The 19761-nt window shown below is 36.6% G+C and overlaps 1 protein-coding gene across 1 annotated transcript in view; it reads right to left on the bottom strand.

Annotated features, from left to right (window-relative positions):
• The window catches only part of DNAJC15 (DnaJ heat shock protein family (Hsp40) member C15), a 66226-nt gene that overhangs the window by 34918 nt on the left and 11547 nt on the right, over positions 1 to 19761 (bottom strand). The window contains exons 2-3 of the mRNA XM_039251556.1: positions 3370 to 3421; positions 328 to 401 (exon numbers count right to left, since the gene is read on the bottom strand). Of these exons, the coding sequence (XP_039107487.1) occupies positions 328 to 401; positions 3370 to 3421 (126 nt within the window). The remainder of the gene's footprint in view (positions 1 to 327; positions 402 to 3369; positions 3422 to 19761) is intronic.

The following is a 19761-nucleotide window of genomic DNA, read 5'->3' as shown; positions in this document are numbered from 1 at the left end:
ACCCAGCTTCTACCACAAGGATTAATATAAACAATCACTAAAAGAATTAATATTAACTAAACAATGAAGATAAATTACCTCAAAGTTGGTGTAATACTAAGAGAGATATAATAATTAGATGTCGAAAGCAGGAATAAGGTTAGAAATAAAAATAACATGACTAAGAGACTAAGACAAATCAATAAATAGACAAATGCCCCAATGGTATCATGAAGACAATAAACTACAAATCTTGAAAAATCTAAGACATTTTCTTAATTACTATCAAGTATGGCATATAAACAAAAATCAAAACAAGCCTTCTCACTAAAGCCATCTTTAACTCACAGGAGTGGAAATCTTCTTTGCCGTTTCTGTGATTACTTGTTCTAGAGGTTTCCAGATCTGAAATGCATAGCGACCTAAAAAATAACAGGAATAGTAGCAAACATATTTTCTATAATCAAAGACAATATTCACAAAGTAGTAATTACAATATTTATTGATAGCTTTTCTATATGTTATTTCAACAACTATTTGAAAATTTACCAGAAAGTCCTATCTTTTCAAATTTCTAATTTATTGAATGCAGGAGGCATTTCATTTTAACGTAATTAAGATAGTTATTAAATTTAGGGAGGCCTGAGTGGCTCAGCTGGTTAAGCATGCGACTTTTGATTTCAGGTCAGGTTGTGATCCCAGGGTCATGGGATTGAGCCCTTGTCTTGGGCTCCGTGCTGAGCATAAAATCTGCTTGTGATTCTCTTTCTCCCTCTGCCCCTCTCCCTGGCTGACACATTCTGTCTCTAAAATAAAAAATAAAATAAAAAGAAACAGTTATTAAATTTATCAAGTTCTAATTCATGATTATAAAATCAGAAAATGTCAATGTTTATATGTAATATCTTCTATTTATATAATATGATAGGTAACAAAAAATAAGATCCTAATACTCTTTCTATAATAAATTATAAAGTCCTTTTATGTATGTGTATATTCGCACATCTGGTTATTTGTATTGATTTTCCCAGTGAAAATCACTTTGAAATACTTAGGAAACAAATACTATTTAGGATCTGTACAACACAGGAACAATTTCAATGGAATTATCTATAAAGGAAAAAGCAACAATATAAGAAATATTTACCAAAGATATTTACTGTCAATTTCTCACCAAATTTAACAATTCTCCTAAAAGCATATTTTATTTCAGTGTTTTCTTTTCTTAGGTATCCTAATAACTAAAACTCCTTTGAGTCTTCAATAGTGAAACAGGTCCCAAACTATTTTGAGAGCACAGAACAAGAATAAAATATTACCTGGCCAATTTACCTTTCGTACCCTAATCAGCATATGTACCTATTAATAGTAGTGTCTCTCTTCCCAAAAGTCTTGCTAGAAAACCCGTTATGACACCCTGGATTTTATTCAATTTCCAACCATAACCTTCTTTGCAAATCAAGATTTCCACTGGGAAAGCTCAATTACACACACCTCATAGAAGCTACCTGTCTAAACACACTGTTATTCCTGTGCAAACGACATGTGGAAAGTAGGACGCTAGAAATGGGAGATGGGAAATAGTCAATCCACATAGAAAATAAAAAGTTCTTGAGATCCAGGAGAGCATTAAATAAACGGAAATTAAATAAGTTAAATAAGTGACACTGAGTAACTGAGAGCCTAACTCATCCGAGTCTCTTATCCCACAGATGTCAAATTCCATCTGCTTCTACAACAGTACACAATACAGCTTTTTAATTATCTCAAAACTTAAAATTTAAAAGCACATATAGGCAGTCTCAATGTAAAAAGCAGGTAAAGGCGTCCATAAGTGACATCTGGAGGTTTACTTTAACCATAAGCCAGAAGACCTAGTTCCAACAAGGGTAAGTGTACTTTCTCCTAAATTCCATGATTCAGCTGTATTTGGCTCTGGAAGAGAGCTGCCTGCTATTAATGTTCTAGTTAGTAATAAGAACTTGGCAACAGCATGTACACAATACACACATCAATTCTCATTTTAGAAAGAAGACCCTGGCAAAAGTACAGCATCTGTCTTTAATTTCAAATAAAAATCCTACATTTGAATTTTAAAGTAACTATACCAATTCTGCTATAATAGTTAATACTAAAATTGTTTCATGTTTCTGCGCGAGTTTGTCAGAATTCCTTTTTGGATGATGGTTTTCTCAGAAAACTTCAGTACAGGGGCGCCTGGGTGGCTCAGTCGGTTAAGCGTACGGCTTTCGCTTAGGTCATGATCTCGCGGTTCATGGGTTCGAGCCCCACGTCAGGCTCTGTGCTGACTGCCAGCTCAGAGCCTGGAGCCTGTTTCAGTCTGTGATTCCCTCTCTCTCTGACCCTCCCCTGCTCATGCTGTCTCTCTCTCTCTCTCTCCTAGAAATCAATAAAAACATTAAAAAAAATTAAAAAAAAAAAAAGAAAACTTCAGTACAGTCGTAATGAGGAGACACAAGATGCTGATGGCACAAAGACCAAGAGAACCTGCACCACTGATCTTCTTGATTTTTAAGTGTTTATGTACGTTTAAGGTGCCTTAAGAGAGTTGTGTGAAATTAAATACCATATAAGACAAAACAAAACTCTTTTATGTCTCATTTTTCTATTGTATCTTACTAACTCCATATAACCACAATGGAATGTAACTTCACTTAAAAAGAAGATCCGACAAACAAGATCAAATCCATGAAACTTAAGAGACACAAATGATAAAAAAATGTAAATCTTGATCAACGAGAAATGCTCTCAGATTAACACCTGATTAGGAAACAGCTATGCAATTTCCATTTACAACTGGAAGAGACAGCAATTTTGCCTTAAATTTTTATAATTATTCTTTGGTGATCTGGGCAGTAAAAGAAATTCTCTCAGGTTTACAGAAGAGATTACACCAATGTGTTTAAAAAAACGAAGTAATACATTACAGGGAATAACTATGCTCATCAAAAAAAGTGACAGTTCAGGAAATGTGTAATCTTGCTGCAAAAAAAACCAAGAACAACAAATCAAGGGAAAACAGAGGAGCCCCATATCACTTACACTGCTTCATATTAAAGAAGGTTTTTAAAGTACACTATAGTTCAAGCTAAAAAAGAAAAAAAAAATACTACGAAGAGCAACTACTATTGGGGCTAGTTTTCCTAGCTTCTATATTGTTAATTTTCTTCACTACACAGTTTATCTAATCTAGCTTTTGCTACACCGACAAATGTTTAGTGAGTATAAATGGAGAAACGAATGAGAATGTATAATGTCTTAAAACCCAAACCTCGGAATATGGAGGGTATCCTCATGAATCACTATAGAAGCTATGTGGAAATATTTCTCCCGCAACATTTGTTGAGAAGTGTGCTTTATTTATCTTACCTGCAAAGGCAAGAGCTGCAACACCTAGTCCGACAGCTATCAAACTTCCTGCCTGTGAAGGAAAAAATGATTATCACTTACAGTCTTACACACTGGCTTATTTTTCCCCAAGTAAACCATTTAAAATAATGAGAATAATTATGTTAAATAATACATTTTCCTCAAACTCTGCTGTGAAGAACAGCATTTTTTTAAAAATCTGCAGTCTATGGGATTCCACCTGCTGTGTACCATATCAACTAATTTTCAGTAAACTAAACCTATTCTAGATTTCATTTAATTTCCATATATTTGAATTCATTCCACCCAAGAGTTTTTATGTTACCTGTTGCTAAAATATTTTCTATAGATTATCCTCAATAGTAGTTAAATAACTTATCTTCTACAAAGATAAAAGGTACATATTTCCAATAGCATTTACTATATTTTAAAATGTGTTAAAACATTAGATCTATGTTAAGTAAAGAAGCCAAACTGCCAAAAATTAGTAAGAATTATGAACAATTTAAAAGTTAGTTTATTTCAACCTTTATAGACCAATATAAAAATTTTTAAGAGCCAAGAATTTAGGGGCGCCTGGGTGGCTTAGCCGGTTAAGTGTCTGACTTTCGCTTAGGTCATGATCTCGTGGTTCGTGGGTTCGAGCTCGAGCCCCACGTCAGGCTCTGTGCTGACTGCCAGCTCAGAGCCTGGAGCCTATTTCAGAGTCTGTATCTCCTTCTCTCTCTGACCCTCCCCTGCTCACGCTGTCTCTCTCTCTCTCTCTCTCTCCCTAGAAATAAATAAAAAATATTAAAAAAAAAAAGCCAAGAATTTAGAATCTACAAAGTTATGAGCTCATTCTGATAAAAATCCATTTTATATTGGCTATAGACTCCATTTTATTCTATGCTTTTCTCCTTTACCATCTCAGAAAAATATTTAAGTCAAAACAGAAGAGGTTTATGTAACAGAGCTCAATGGTTACCCTCCCCCCCCAATATCTATTCCCCCTTTCTTCTCTAGGATTAGGAATTCCTAGTTTTAGTCAGACTTATTTCCAAGCCTCCTTTAGACTATGGCTATATTAACTAAATACTGACTTATAAGATACAAGCAGGGTGGCATGTGCAACTTCTGAGAAGTCCTTTGGGGATGGAAGAAATGTCCTTCTTTTCTATTCCTTCTTCCTGCTGGCTAGAAATGTAGACATTTTACCTGGAGCAGCCAATGTTGGATAAAGAAGGAAAAGCAATGAGATGAAAGGAGACTGACAGTGTCCCAGATCATCATGGAGATGCCACAGCACCCCTGGACTGCCTCTATTTACAAAAGATAAAAATGAAATTCTATCTTTGGAGGCCACTATTACTTTCAGGTGCTTGTAGGCAAATCAAATTTTGATGGATACAGAATTAAGAAGAGACACTATAGAAATGTTTTTGTCTGATTAGTGGTGAGAGGTAAATCTGTAAGATCCTGGAAAGACCGTAAAAAAAATATCTAGAATAATCTCAGTAGTTAACAGAATGGATTCATTTCACACTGGTGAAGAAGTAGTAAGATGAAAGTTGAGACTGCAGAGATGGTATCAAAGTGCTCTACCTTGAATATCCAGCATCTCTCTCTCAGAAATGTAAAGTTCTTCATAGACAAGATGAAGGAAGTTCATCCCTGGTTCTCCTCCTCAGTTCTAGTTCGAAGATATACTTTTTCACCAGGCAGTAGCACTGGGGCACTCTAGTGAAGGAAGACTTTGTTCCCCTGGCAGAGGAGAGGAAGCCTAGAGCTAGCTAGCTATCCAGAGAGGAAAATAGTTTCCAAAGTTTCCTTCAGGTTGTCTACACAGATTGTCCTGAACAGAAGGGAAGTGAGTATTGATTTAAAGAAGATATTCTGTTGAGGTATATTTTTGCCATTTTCTAGAGCTTCCCTGAGGCTTTATAGTTTGAAATTTCCAGTCTTATCTTCCACTGGTTCACTTTAATGAACCTCAGTCCAAACCAACTACTCAACTATTTCATGTGTGAATTTACTGTCCTTCCTTATAACTTTGTTTATTCTTTCATCTGTCTAGAAATATTTATCTTTGCCTACCCAGATAAGACCTGTTCTTAACACTTAAGTCTAAATTTGCCACAGAACCGAAGTCATTTGCAACAGATAACAGACAATGAGCATATACCCAATGACATATATAGAATTACTCCCCATTACTAGTAAGGGAGACAATTCAACAGAACCATAGGCAAAAAGGTCAGGAACTTCATAGAAAAAAATCTAAATGGCTAATAAACATATGAAAAGGTACTCAACTAAAAGAACAGGGGATGCTAACAACAGCAAAATGCTGCAGAAACATTAATATCGGCATATAAAGATCTCTGCCCTCTGTGGAGCTTCTGTCCATTGAGGCATCTCATGCACCAACAACAGTATGTATACGTCCTCTGGTTATTGCGAGGATAAAATATAATAATGTATGTAAAGGACTTAGCACAGTGGGTTGGCACATAGTAAACAGTAAATGTGAACTGCTTTTATCAATAAAAATAACTAGCTATTATTGAATATAAGTGGTATAGCAGAAGTCTGAACAGTGTTCTGCAAACAAATTTGTCTAAGGGAAGATTCATAAAAGTAATTTCTGAGGCAGGCCCTAGAAAATGAGTTGGTCTTCTCTAAATTAAATAATACAAATTTTCACAGTTCAAAAAAGCATATTTGAGAAATATAGTCTTGAAGAGTTGAATTATTCTAATTTCACGTTTTTATAGATTAATCATGATTGTGTCATTTTTATTATTTTAACCACTCAAAGACAAACAGTTGCCTCTACAATTCCAAAGAGATTTTCATTTGGAGGTATATTAGAAACATTAAAGCATTAGGCATTTGGTCATTTTTCACTTTAATATGTAAATCTAAAGTGTGTTTAACAATATTCAATTTAATTCAACAATTAAGTATTAAGCACTCTGTTGATTATTCTCCATCTGTCCCTCCAGATTCCCTCTCCACCCTTCTCTGACTTGCTTTGTACTTCTGCCTCCCTTTATCCACATTATCCAAGTCCTCACTTGCCCTCTAGTTTCTGGTTTGGTTTCGCCAAAGAGAGGAAGTGTCAAAAAGAACACCAGGAACAGGCTACCAATCCCAGGAGTGGACTCCAAACACTTGTGCCTGTTGCATCTTGGTATCAAAGTTGCCAAGGAAAACACTACACATTTAAGCACTGGATAATGCTTTCCAAGTTCAGTTCAGTTGTACGCATCAGTCCGTTAAGGCTAATGGGTGCCCCCAGCACTGGCTAGCTAAGGGAAATGAGCCTACAAACACCCACCCCTCTGGTGGTGCAATAGAAGGACCTACCCAGCCTCTCTCCACCCTGCACCATCCCTGGAGTCTGAAATACTGAAAGCTGAGGGCATATGTGAGAGTCACTGACTATGCTTCAGTAGAACAAAGAAATCCCACGAAGGTGGTAAACCCAGCACAGGGTATGTGAACTCCACATCTCTTGGTAGGGAAGTATTCTGAGCACAATGCCCACTTTTATGTGGCCAAGTAGGATTGATACACTGTGCACAAAAGACTGTCTTCTCAAACAGGAATCATCAGCAGAAAAGCAAAAGGTGGAAAAAGACATAAGTAATGGTACAATTTACTTTCTGTTATGTTTTCTTTTCAACCATAGCTCCTGTTAAAGGGCTCCTCTTCCATGCCCACAACTCTCATTGGGTTGTGGAACATAATTCCCATTCTCTTGCCCGGTTCCCTGGGTGGATAACAGTCTCCAATCACTGCTGGCCTCTGGGTGATTCATCACCCATTTTTGGTTATCTTAAACCGTGCCTACCTCTGCAAATAATCTCTTCATTAAACTATCTTCAAAGAAAGCATCCATTACTGCCAGGACCCTCACTGACACAAACATTACTGTACATCAGTCACTATATTCTGCACAATAGACAGAGCACATAACAAGGCAAAGGCCCATATCAAACGAGTCCTATGTAGCACCTGAAACATGATGGGCCTCCAATGTTTAATATCCCAAGGACCTTTGTTTTTATCCTTATTACATTTATTATACTAGTTTATAGTTAGATATGCTCTGTCTCCTTTAGCTTTTCTAGATATCAAGAGCCTTTTAAAAATATGATTAATTCTATGGGTCACTCCAGAAAACCACAAATATATATACACAGCAAATTTTTTATACATAATTTGAAGGGATCCAAAGGTTTCTCTGAAGTCCTTCAGTTCACAAGCCCCAACATGAGAACCTCCATAAAAAATATGTAAATAAATAAGCTCACTGAAGTCAAAAAGGGTGTATCATTTACCTTTGTGCTCCTAGAGCACATCAGAAGCCCTGCCATATACATTTCATTTTTCATTCATTCGACAATACAATAAAAAGATTAATAATATAATAATATATCAAAATAATAATACATGAAAAATAGCATTGATGACAGAGTTAAACTCTATTTCTCAAGACTAATTTTATAGAACGATAAACATGAAAGGCCTTACAATCTTTAAAAACAAAAAGAAACCAAACCCAAATTAGGTAGATCAATGGAGCAAATCAGAACATTCAATACAGGACCAAAACTGTGCAATCAAATCTTATTTACCCACAGTGAATGGACAAAGTTATGCACAGCTCTCATCAAAAACTCATTTTCCTTACTGGAAGGGAACTATAACTGATTTACCTCTTTCATTGTATTTTAATTAATTAATATGAAAATAGTTTACACTTTTTAGGCATAAACCATGGATAACAAACAAAAACTATTATTTGGAAATTGAACTCCACTTGAGTTTTTCAAAAAATACCACTTCCACAATCAGATTTTATACTCTGAAATAAGAACAAAGGTCTTTCTCATTAAGTTTTCTATGGAAATATTAAAACTGTTAGATATAAGCAATTAAGTTAAAACTTTTAACATTAAGTGGTCCAAAATAAGAATATGATCAATTTCCTAGAAAAACATATTTATCTGCTACATAACGGTTTTTCATGAACTAAAAAATCATTGGTATTTTTTCCATACACAAATTGAAAGGGTGCTAAAGTAACAATAAATTCCCCCAGCTCTCCACATATGTGAATGACCCCAAAAGGGAAAAGAAACTATCTAATTGCAAACACAGGGGCACCTTGGTGGCTCAGTCAGTTAGGTGTTCAACTTTGGCTCAGGTCACGATCTCATGGTTCACAGGTTCAAGCCCTACGTTGGGCTCTGCACTGACAGCTCGGAGCCTGGAGCCTGCTTTAGATTTTGTCTCTGTCTCTGACTCTTTCTCTCTCTGCCCCCCACGCTCACAGTCTCTCTCTCTCTCTCTCTCTCTCTCTCTCAAAAAATTAAAAAAAATTAAAAGAAAGAAAGAAAAAGAAAACAGGAAGTACGAGAGAGCAAATCTGAAATCTCAGCAAGTAGTTCACACAGAACTCTTGACAATACCATTATTTGACTTTAATTTTTAAAAGTAAAATAACATCTAAAACATACTGGGGCTTTATTTAAATAGCCTATGGTTCATTTGGCATAACTGTGTAAATATCAGAGAATTCCATCAACGTTTCTCTAATTTACCACTATTCAAAAAAAATTTCACATATGCTCTATTGCTATGCTATTTCACATTTACTTAAATTTCAGTATTATATCCTCTGGCTAACAGGATCTAATTTCTTTCTTTTATATAAGCAACATCATATCTGATCCAGTGTCAAGCACATAATATACTCCAATTTTTATTTTGAATGTTTTTTAAACAATGATTCTTTAAAACTAATTTGCCAGTAACAGAACGACAAAAATGACACTGAAAAGACAATTTCAAAGCAAAATAGTGAATGAGGCATACTGTTACTACCACAAGGACAGTCCTTTTCTAACAACTAGGCAATAACCAGGTTAAAGGCCTCATGCAACTAGACATGGTACATCTGTGATTTCACAGAAACTGGAGAAATGTTATTTCTTTGGCTTCGGAAAATTACAATATGTGCTGAAAATAGGAGCAATTAGGCAATTTTCTTTAAAAAGAAAGATGTGTATGGGCACCTGAGTGGCTCAGTCGGTTGAGCATCTGACTGGATTTTCGCTCAGGCCATGATCTCACGATTCATTAATTTGAATCCACGCACGGAGCGTGGAGCCTGCTTGAGATTCTCTGTCTCTGCCCCTTTTAAGCTTGTGCTCTCTCTCTCTCAAAATAAATAAACTTAAAAAAAAAAAGTAAAAAGAACGATGTTATATACCTATACTCTGACTTACCTACACCTGGCACAGGTGTCACACAGACACAGGAGAGAGAAGATGGGAAATGTGGATGCCACACAAAGGTTTTTGTTGTTGTTTTTGAAAATATCCACAAAGCTGCCTTGCACAAGTTTTAGTATTGAAACTTTTTTTTTTTGAAGATTCGGATGTATATGGGTTTGAAAAGCAGCTAGCATATTCTAGGCCTGCAGAAGACCTAAATAAATTCTTAGATACAATTTTCTTTTCTGTACAAAATTAGGCAAGCACATACTTAAAGAAGCTGATCTTCCTATAAAATGTGCACATACAAGAAAGACAAATACCATATGATTTCACTGAGGTGGAATTTAATTAACAAAACAAATGAAATGGACAGGGGCACCTGGGTGGCTCAGTCAGTTAAGCCTTGACTTCAGCTCAGGTCATGATCTGGTTTGTGAGTCCGAGCCCCGCGTCGGGCTCTTTGTTGATAGCTCTGTGCTGAGCCTGCTTCGGATCCTGTGTCTCCCTCTCTGGCTCTACCCCTCCCCGGCTTATGTGCTTGGGCTCTTTCTCAAAATAAGTAAATAAATAAACAAACAAACAAACTTTAAAAAATTAATATGGGGGAAAGAGAAAAGAAAACCAAAAAACAGACTCTTAACTATACAGAACAAACTGAGGGTTACTGGAGGGGAGATAGGCAACCCTGAAACTAATATTACACTATATGTTAACTAACTGGAATTTAATTGAAACTTGGGGGGAAAATATTCACCTAAGAACAAAATCAGTTATAAATCAGTTAAAAATTCTACCAGCTAATTCTTTACAACTGGTCCTGACTGGTGTTTGGGAACAGTGGTCTACATATAAGGAAAATAGAAAACATTCTACTTGCACCAAATTTGGAAATTCAGCTTTTAACAATTTCATTATGGTCACCATGGAAAAGACTGTATGTATACACATAACACATGTATGTGATATTGGTCAATGGTATTTAAGTCTTAAAAATTTGTATAATGAGATGAAAATGACCTTATGAAGGTTCCTCACTATCCAGATGCCTTTTGGAGTTTGTATGATTTGTATACTGCATTGGTGTCTGCTAGTGAATAGAATTATATTTGAAAAAGGAAAATACAATGGACAAAGATAGTCAAATTTAATTAAGAAAATGACACATAATCACATCTCTAAACATCCTGGACCAGGTAACTACATATCCAAAAGTCTCATATATGACCAAGAAAATGAAGTAAAGAGTCGTATGTCACGTAAATTTCATTATAAAAACGAAGATAATCCACAGATCCATGTAGGAAGAAAACATGAAGAAATGACTGAGTTGTTATACAAAGAAAAATAAAGAAACTCCCAACAAAAGAGTTAGGTATTTTTCAAGTAGCTATTTGGAAGCTATCTCTCATCTTTGACTGGTTGACTGATTTCAATAAATACTCAGTGAGTGCCTACAATATTATATGCCAGTCACAATTCTAAGTCCTGATGATTTATCAGACAAAATCCTTATCCTTCTGAAGCTACAATTTAGCACAAGAAACAGACATTAAATAATATAAATCAGGAAAATTTACAATAGGAAGTGTTATATGCCATGGAGAATATTAAGCAGGTAAAGAAGAGGGTGTGTATTTATATATTGACAGCAGCAAATTTAGATAGAATAACCAGAACAATTCACTGAAAAGGTGACTTTTAGAAAAAACAAAAATAAAACTGAAGAAAGTGAAGAAGCCACGCTAATATCTAAGGGAAGATCACTGGGCAGGTGGAATATGGCTGAAAGCCCCAAAGCAGGGGCCTACCTGGTGTGCCTGAGGGACACCCAGAAGGCCAGTGTGCACAGAGCAGAGTGTGAGGGGGATGGGGAAGGAATAAGGGAATGAGGTCAGAAGGTAACATGGGCTACACCTCATGTCAGGCCTTAGAGATGAACAGAAAAAGTTTAAGTTTTCTCTCAGTGATACGAAACATGATTGTTTTGAGAAGATGCCTAACATTATCTTAGTTAGAATTGTAAAATGACCTCTAGTTGTCATGTTAAGAAGAAACAGGTCAAAGCCAGAGCCAGGGAGGTGCGTTAGGAGTCTATTAAAATAATCTAGGAGGTAATGGTAGCTTGGACCAAAGTGATTAGTGATGGCGATGGCGGAAAGTGCTCAGATTCTAGATATACTTTGAAGATAAAGGCATTAAGAGTTGTTGAGAGACTGGATGTGAATGAAGTATGAAAGAAAGAAACAGCCACTGACAGATGAGTGGATAAAGAAAATATGTATATATACATGGGATATTATTCACCCATAAAAAGGAAGGAAATTCTAACATTTGCAATGTTACAGGTCATTAGGCAAAGTGAAATAAGCCAGACACAGAAAGACAAATACTGTATGATCTCACAGAAGCAGAGAATAGAACAGTGGTTGCCAGGGGTTAGGGGTCGGAAAAATGGGGGTGATGTTGGTCAAATTTTCAGTTATAAAATGAGTAAGTTTTACACTTGACTTTGCTAAGAGTAGGTCTTTAAGTAATCTCACCACACACGCACGCGCACGCACACACACACACACACACACAATGTGAGGCGATGTATGTGTTAATTTGTGGTAATTATTTCACAATGTATATCAAATCGCATGTATACCTTACATATATACAATGTTTATTTATCAATTATATCTCAATAAAGCTGGGGGGTAAGCAGGGATGTCAAGGTTATTTGCCTTAAGCAACTGGAAAATGAGTTGCCTTTTTGCGGAGAGTAAAGTCTGTGACAGGACTGCAGTCAGAGGAAAGGAAGGCCGTGAGCTCTCGTTTGGTACTTGTTTTTCTAAAACCATGCAATGAGGAGCAGGATACATGAAGCCCAACCAAAGCAGTATGTGATTCACCACACCCGGGGAGAAAAAAGGTCTCATCTGCAAATGGAAAAGAAGAATGAGCAGGTTGTATCAAAAAACACTCTTTCTTTGTTATCTTGCAGTGACTCAATTCTCAAGGGTTAATCACAAGCAATTCACTTTCTGCTGAACTCAGAGTTTTATGCTGCCTTATTATTTGGTTCAATTTCTACAAAGAAAGCTCTCTGAATTTAAACAACATAAGTGGAAAAGAAAAAAACAGAGGAAACAAGAAAGATTGCTGGCAAATCAGCAGAATTTGGGGGAAAAAGGTATTGCACATTCATATCAAAAGAAAGAGAGAAAGAGAACTGACATTCAAGAAAAAGTCTCAGACATGATAAAATGACATTAGGAAGATAATTTTTACAATTACCCTTCCCTAAAATCTTCAAGCTGGCAGAATTTCATAGATTTTCATATCTAAACTGGACTAGCCACATTAATCTACCTGGCCTTTACCATCCATTGCCAAAAACAAATATACTTGAACCTCTCTCAAAATTACCAATTTCCCTGGGAGCACCTGGGTGGCTCAGTCAGTTAAGCCTTGGACTTGACTCAGGTCATGATCTCACAGTTACTGAGTTCAAGCCCCACGTCAGGCTCTGTCCTGACGGCTCTGAGCCTGGAGCCTGCTTTGGATTTTGTGTCTCCCTCTATCTCTACTCCTCCCCTGCTCACATTCTGTCTCTCTCTTTCTCTCAAAAATTATTCGAATAAACAGTTAAAAGAAATACCAATTTCCCTGAAAAACCTTAAATTACATAGAAAGAAAAGGCAAACGGACTATATCCATATTTCCTCCACTTTAAAGTCACTTGGGGGCAGGTGGGTGGCTCAGTCAGTTAAGCATCCGACTTCAGCTCAGGTCATGATCTTAAGGTCACGAGTCCAAGCCTGCGTGGGGCTCTATACTGACAGCTCAGAGCCTGAAGGCTGTCTGTGTCTCCCTTTCTCTCTGCCCCTCTCTCCTTCCTTCCCTCTCTCTCCCTCAAAAATAAAACAAAAACATTTTTAAAATTTTTTTAAGTCACTTGATTTATTTTTACTGTTGCAAGCAAGCATTAATTTATACAAGATTAGACAGTAAATAAGAGGGCAAAACAATAAAACAAAACCAAAAGCCAAACATAATTAAGAAACAAAACTCTTAGGCATGGCCCAATTGAGTATTTCTCCACTTTCTAATATAATTAACAAAAATTCCCCACACTTAAGTCCTTGCTGTAAATAGTGATTTCTTAAGAATAATCTTGAAGTACTATTTTGCATTTCTTTGGTGATCCACTGATATAAACCTTATCTCCACTTTCTCCTAATAAAATAAGCAGCTTTCTTTGTTCACGTTAAACATGGCTGGTCCAAGTCCTGCCCCAGTATCAAGCTAGCCCTGGAGGCCTCCAAGGGCACAAAGAGCTCCTGGGCTCATCACAGGTTTCCCAAACCGGGCTGTTCATTTGGTTTTAAGGCCTTAAACCTAAAGACACTGTGATGGTTCCTCTCATATGTCCATTTGGCTACGCCAGGCAATTAAACACCACCGTGTCGAGGCATTTCATACATGTGACTCGTGTCTATTATCAATTGTCTTATAGGAGTTTATCTTTGATAATGTAGGGTGGGCCTCATATAATCAGCTGAAAAGCACTAAGAACAAAACTGAAGTTTCCCTGAAGAAGTAGAAATTGTGCCTCAAGAATAAGCTGCTGTCTGCAAGTTTCCAGCAGACCTGCCTTACAAATTTTAGACTTGCCAGTCCACCTAATTATGTAAGCCGAATCAGCAAAATAAATAAACAGATAAATAACACATACTACTCGGTTCTGTCTTCTGGAAAATCCTGACTGATACAGATTTCTGTTTCAGGACCAGAAAATAGAGCCTTTAGGCATATCCCCTTGATTCACGTATTAGTCACTAATTAGTTCAACCTTTAAACATTTAATCTGGGTGCCTACTACAGACCAGGCACTGCACTAGGGGTAGAGAAAGAAATCAGTAAGATGACCTCACAAAGGTTACAAACTGATTCACAATCTTAAAACAAATCACTCTCTTCAAATTTTACTAGTCTGTTTTAATTGTTTTATTTATCCATAAATGTATTTAATTCCTTTTAAAACATACTAGATTTTTTAGCTAGAAATACTTCTTGGTATTTCTTGGATAATAAAGGTATGCTAATACTAGCTGTCAAGGGTTCTCAAAAGTTGATGATGCATAGGACACTTCCATTCTTAGGCTTAGGTTTTAAATCAGATTATGGACCACAGATAAAACAATGCTCTAGGCTACTTGCAAAGGCACATGGTTGTAAACCCCATCTGTTTCTCCTGTTCCTGTATTAATGTGTCGGAACATCGAAGTTAGGATCCACTGCACTATACAATTATACTGAGATAACCAGGGTGCTAAAAATCATCTAGTATACATACTTTGCTAGTGTTAACACAGTTCATCAGTCAATTTTGGAACAAGGATGCACTAACTAAAAACTCTATTTTAAAGTGTATGAAGTTCTAATAATATAGTAATTGGAACTGGAAATTTTGTAAAAACTTTCGCTTTAAACACTAGGTTTAACTTGAGAAGGGGGAGACTTCACTTTAATATCTTTATTTCATTTTAGCCAATGTAGTAGGGAGCAGTGAAACTGAGAGGGTGAAAGAGGGCTTTTGCAGATATTTGACAGAAGCTGCCAATAAGAAACCTGTACCTACTCTTACACATTTTCCCTAGGAGCTGGTCCCAACCCTACATCTGGACCATGGCACTTTTTCTCAAAAATAAATTCTCCCTCCTCTGAAGCTGCTGGCTGTGAGGAAGGGAGCAGAGGTACCTGAGTCATATCCTCACTACCCGCACCGACTCCATTAGTCCCTGCCCTTCTATGTCACCACCCTTCAGGAAAAGGGGATATAATCAATCCCTATGCCTGATGAGAAGAGTGCTGGGAATATGGCTTTTCAGCTACTAAACAGGAAAGAAGAAAATGGAACTACTCTAGACAGGCAGCAAGATCCAGTAAACTCCCAGGAGGAAAGAAAGCAATGTCATTGGACTCTCCCCTATTCCAACATCAATACCACCTCTCTACCCCCCAGTTTATTTCTCCATTGTTTTCCCAGGCTACAACGTCATAACTTGTCTCCCTTACTAAATCGTGAGCCTCTAGAGAGCAAAAAATAGGCTTTATTCATCTTCATATTCCCAAAGTATAGTATGGGCTAAATAAGTCAGTAGTTAATTGACAGGATGGATGTATATGTATATCAGACAGATGGGCAGTTGACGGAGTACTCTGCTTCTTGGCAACAGACGGCTTCTGAGAAGAGTCCAGATAAAGCTGAAGGACACAGTCAAGGTTAGGCCAAGGAGGAAAAGGGGGAGGTATAGGGACAAAATAAAGGTTAGAAGCTGGAAACCTAACTTCTGATTAGGGTTCTGCCCTTAATTCACTGTGACCTTCAGTCATCCCAAGTGAATGTGTATGTTTGTTAGAGGGCAGGGATCATCTACAGAATACATTAAATACTTATAAAATGTTAAATACAGATTAAACTAGTTACCTAAGGAATATTTTAAACAGATTAGACCAGACAACTGGTAAAGCATAAAGTCAACCTTCCATCTATTTAACAACATGGAATTATCTCAGGATTAAGCAGACAGACTAAAACAGAAAAGATTTTTGAAGCAAAATTCTTATCAGAAAACTAACACAGAATGATACCAAAAAACAACCACAGCATTTAGAAAATACCTATTAGAAGTAAGAACTATCGTAGGCTCTGTATTCCTGCTTTGTAATTCTCAATGTTAAACATGTCAAATATATAAATATAATTTCTGAGATGTGTTCTTTGGTCTGAAGCTTCAGATATACGTGTTCTCAAAAGCTGGGTCTTCAGGGCACTTCAAGGTTCATTTAGGTCTAAGACTTAGTTTCTTTAACATGTTCATCATTGCTAATTAATTCGCTGCCCCTAAACTGATCTCTTTTTAAGTTTAAGGAGTATCCTTAGTTCTGTTTTCTAAAATTTGAAGGAAAGGGACTTTTTACCTAACAGATATCCTTTAGTCATTTTATTACTGCATCTTTATTAAATTATTTCTATGTCCAGTGATGTCCTGAATTAAGAGTTCTAAAGTATCCCTGAATTACAGTTCTAAACAATTTTCGCCTTTCTTCAAATGAGTTTTCCCTTCCCTCCGCCTCCACACTCAATACATACTTCTCCCCTCAATACACTTATTATCTCTTTCTGGAAAGTTTCCATTTCATCGCTTCTCGGACTTTTGGCTAAGATCAAGTGTGGAAAGTTTCCATTTCTTTTTTTAAAAATTTTTTCATGTTTATTATTTATTTTTGAGAGTGAGAGGGGCAGAAAGAGGGGGAGACACAGAATCTGAAGCAGGCTCCCGGCTCTGAGCTGTCAGCACAGAGCCCGACGAATTTCCATTTCCATTTGACTGTTTTAAAAGGTACAAGCAGAAACACACAAATTATTCTAGATTTTATACAAAAAGATACATTTTTTATTTTTTTTAAATGTTTTATTTATTTGAGAGAGAGATAGCATGAGCAGGGGAGGGTCAGAGAGAGAGGGAGACACAGACTCTGAAATAGGCTCCAGGCTCTGAGCTAGCTGTCAGCACAGAGCCCGACACGGGGCTTGAACCCACGAACCGCGAGATCATGACCTAAGCGAAAGTCGGACGCTCAACCGACTAAGCCACCCAGGCGCCCCAAAAAGATACACTTTTGTTTTGTTTTATTTTCCATGCTTTCATAGGGTGTCCATGTTTTGTTATCATTTCTGACTGTAATACAGTAAGTCAATGTCACAATCATAGAGCTGAAACAAATTATAGAAAATGTCTAGCATAGAAAAACCCACATTTTGTAGGGGAAGACACTGATGTCCTAAATAGTGACATACCTTGTCCAAGGTTTAGCAGTGGTTACTAGTGTCTGCACTTGCTATCCTAAAATACAGGTATTCTAATTCCAGACCAGACCCTATGTCAAGCAACAATTTAAAATTATTGTCATGCTCTTTTAATAGATTATAAAAATTTGTCAATCTTTCCAGTGCAAGCTCATTTTCAATGAAACATCACCATCTGACTTCAACGCCTATTTACAAAAACCATATAGTGCCTTAACTTATTTATTAGATAGTTTTGTAATGATCTAGAGAACATAATGCCATTTAATTATCTAATGCCAAACTAGATTCTGGCACCGGTCCTTGATGCCCTCACTCCTCATAATTCCTTACTCTTTCACAAAATGCTATCTTCCCTCACACACCCCTAGTAAGTCGTATTTTCAATTTTCTCACATTTAATATAAAACCATTCAGTTTTTAAGTATGGAGGTGGATAAAAGTGACCATTTCAATAAGCAAATAAGTGTAATTACTCATATTTCCTTCAACTTTTCTTCTTGATGGGAACATGTGGCACTCTGTCATGCTTTCAGTATAAAGGCCCGTACTCAAGAGAAGCCTACCTTTTAGCCAACAACTCAAAGTCTTACAAGTTGTTGAGGGAGTAATTCAATGAACAATCTCATGATGCTGGGAATTCAAATTGGGACAATCTGTCTTGAAGTTAATTTCAGTATAGGAATCAACAGCCTTAAATATATTCAAGACACTAAGCTCAGTAACTACAATTTTAAAAAATTATACTAAGAAAATAATCAGAGAGTTGCATAAAAACTTACACAGGAGAATTTTATAACCGCACTATTCACAATATAGAAATATAAAAAGTTGGAAACAATTAGAATACCCAACAGGGGGATAATTAAATAAATTAGGGCATATCTGAAATATGCACTGACCTATCTACTTTCAAATAAACTTTAAAAACAAATTCTTCCTGGCACTCTTCCATAGAAACCAATACACTGGTCTTTGGCATCTCCCTTTTTATCCTTGCACTTAATTTTGCACTCTGATCATAAAAATGACCTTGCTGCATTCTAGCTAGCCTCTTCTCTATCATGTACTCCTCCAAGCTCTTACTATGCTGACTTTAGAGGCCCTGGCAAGCACTCCCTACTCTCTCTTAGATTATATCTGATGTACACCTTACCTACAACACTCTGTAGCTTTGCTTATTCTTCTTGCTTGGCGAATCATGCCATGTTCTGAAAGCTACTTTTACTCCCTTATAAGAACCTATTTTACTTTAGGCAACAATTTCTTAGAGTGGTAATACTTACAGCTTAAATTTCCTAACACAGTACTCTTTTCTTCCTTTCTGAGTTAAGGTGAAATAAAATTAACTCTGCTTCAAGGTTTAAGAATTTTTAAACTATCCTGAAGCATCTGAAGCCTCTGAAAATTACCACAAATATCTGGACTATAAATCATTTCTTCGAGTTGGATTTCAACTATTTCTGATATCTAAATGATGAAGCAGCAATACCATCTAGTGAAAAAGTCAAGGACTTTCAAAGTCAAAATTGGTTTCATATCCTGGTCCTGCTACTTACCAGCTATATGACCTTGAGAACTCTTTGGTCCTCAGTTTTCTTACATGTAAAATGGGGAAAAGTAGCATCTAACTTCACAGGGTTATGATGAGAAATGGGAAAATATAATCACAGTGTTTGGTACTTAGCAGACATTAACCGTTAGTTTACTTCCTCCTTAACCATTTGCAAGCACAGATGCTCATTCATATCATACAGTTTTATCTTTTGTTCATACACCCAATGAATAAAAATAGAAAATATTACTAATATTATGGAAGCAGAGAACAGGTATGAAATTTTTCACTTTAAAAAAGAACTTACATTTGAAAAGATTAAGAGGCAGATTTTAGGGCAAACGTATTTGGAAAAAAACTGTACTGGCCAAAAGTTAATTTTAAAAAAAAAATCTCCTTATTTATTTATTTTTAAGGTTTACTTATTTTTGAGAGAGAGAGACAGAGAGACAAAGAGTGTGAGTGGGGGTTGGGCAAAGAGAGAGGGAGACACAGAATCCAAAGCAGGCTCCAGGCTCTGAGCGGTCAGCGCAGAGCCAGATGCAGGGCTCAAACTCATGAAATGTGAGATCACGACCTGAACAGAACTCAGACGCTTAGCCAACTGAACCACCCAGATGCCCCCTTACAGTGAACTTACAGTACAAGGACCTAAAGTGTCCTCTACAAAATCTGAGTCAAAAAAAACCCTATGATACCAATATAGA

Source organism: Hyaena hyaena, unplaced genomic scaffold (genome assembly GCF_003009895.1).
Source record: "Hyaena hyaena isolate Hyena2069 unplaced genomic scaffold, ASM300989v1 scaffold_394, whole genome shotgun sequence".
In the NCBI taxonomy this organism is placed as follows: Eukaryota; Metazoa; Chordata; class Mammalia; order Carnivora; family Hyaenidae; genus Hyaena; species Hyaena hyaena.
This window is presented reverse-complemented; position numbering and strand designations above follow the sequence as displayed.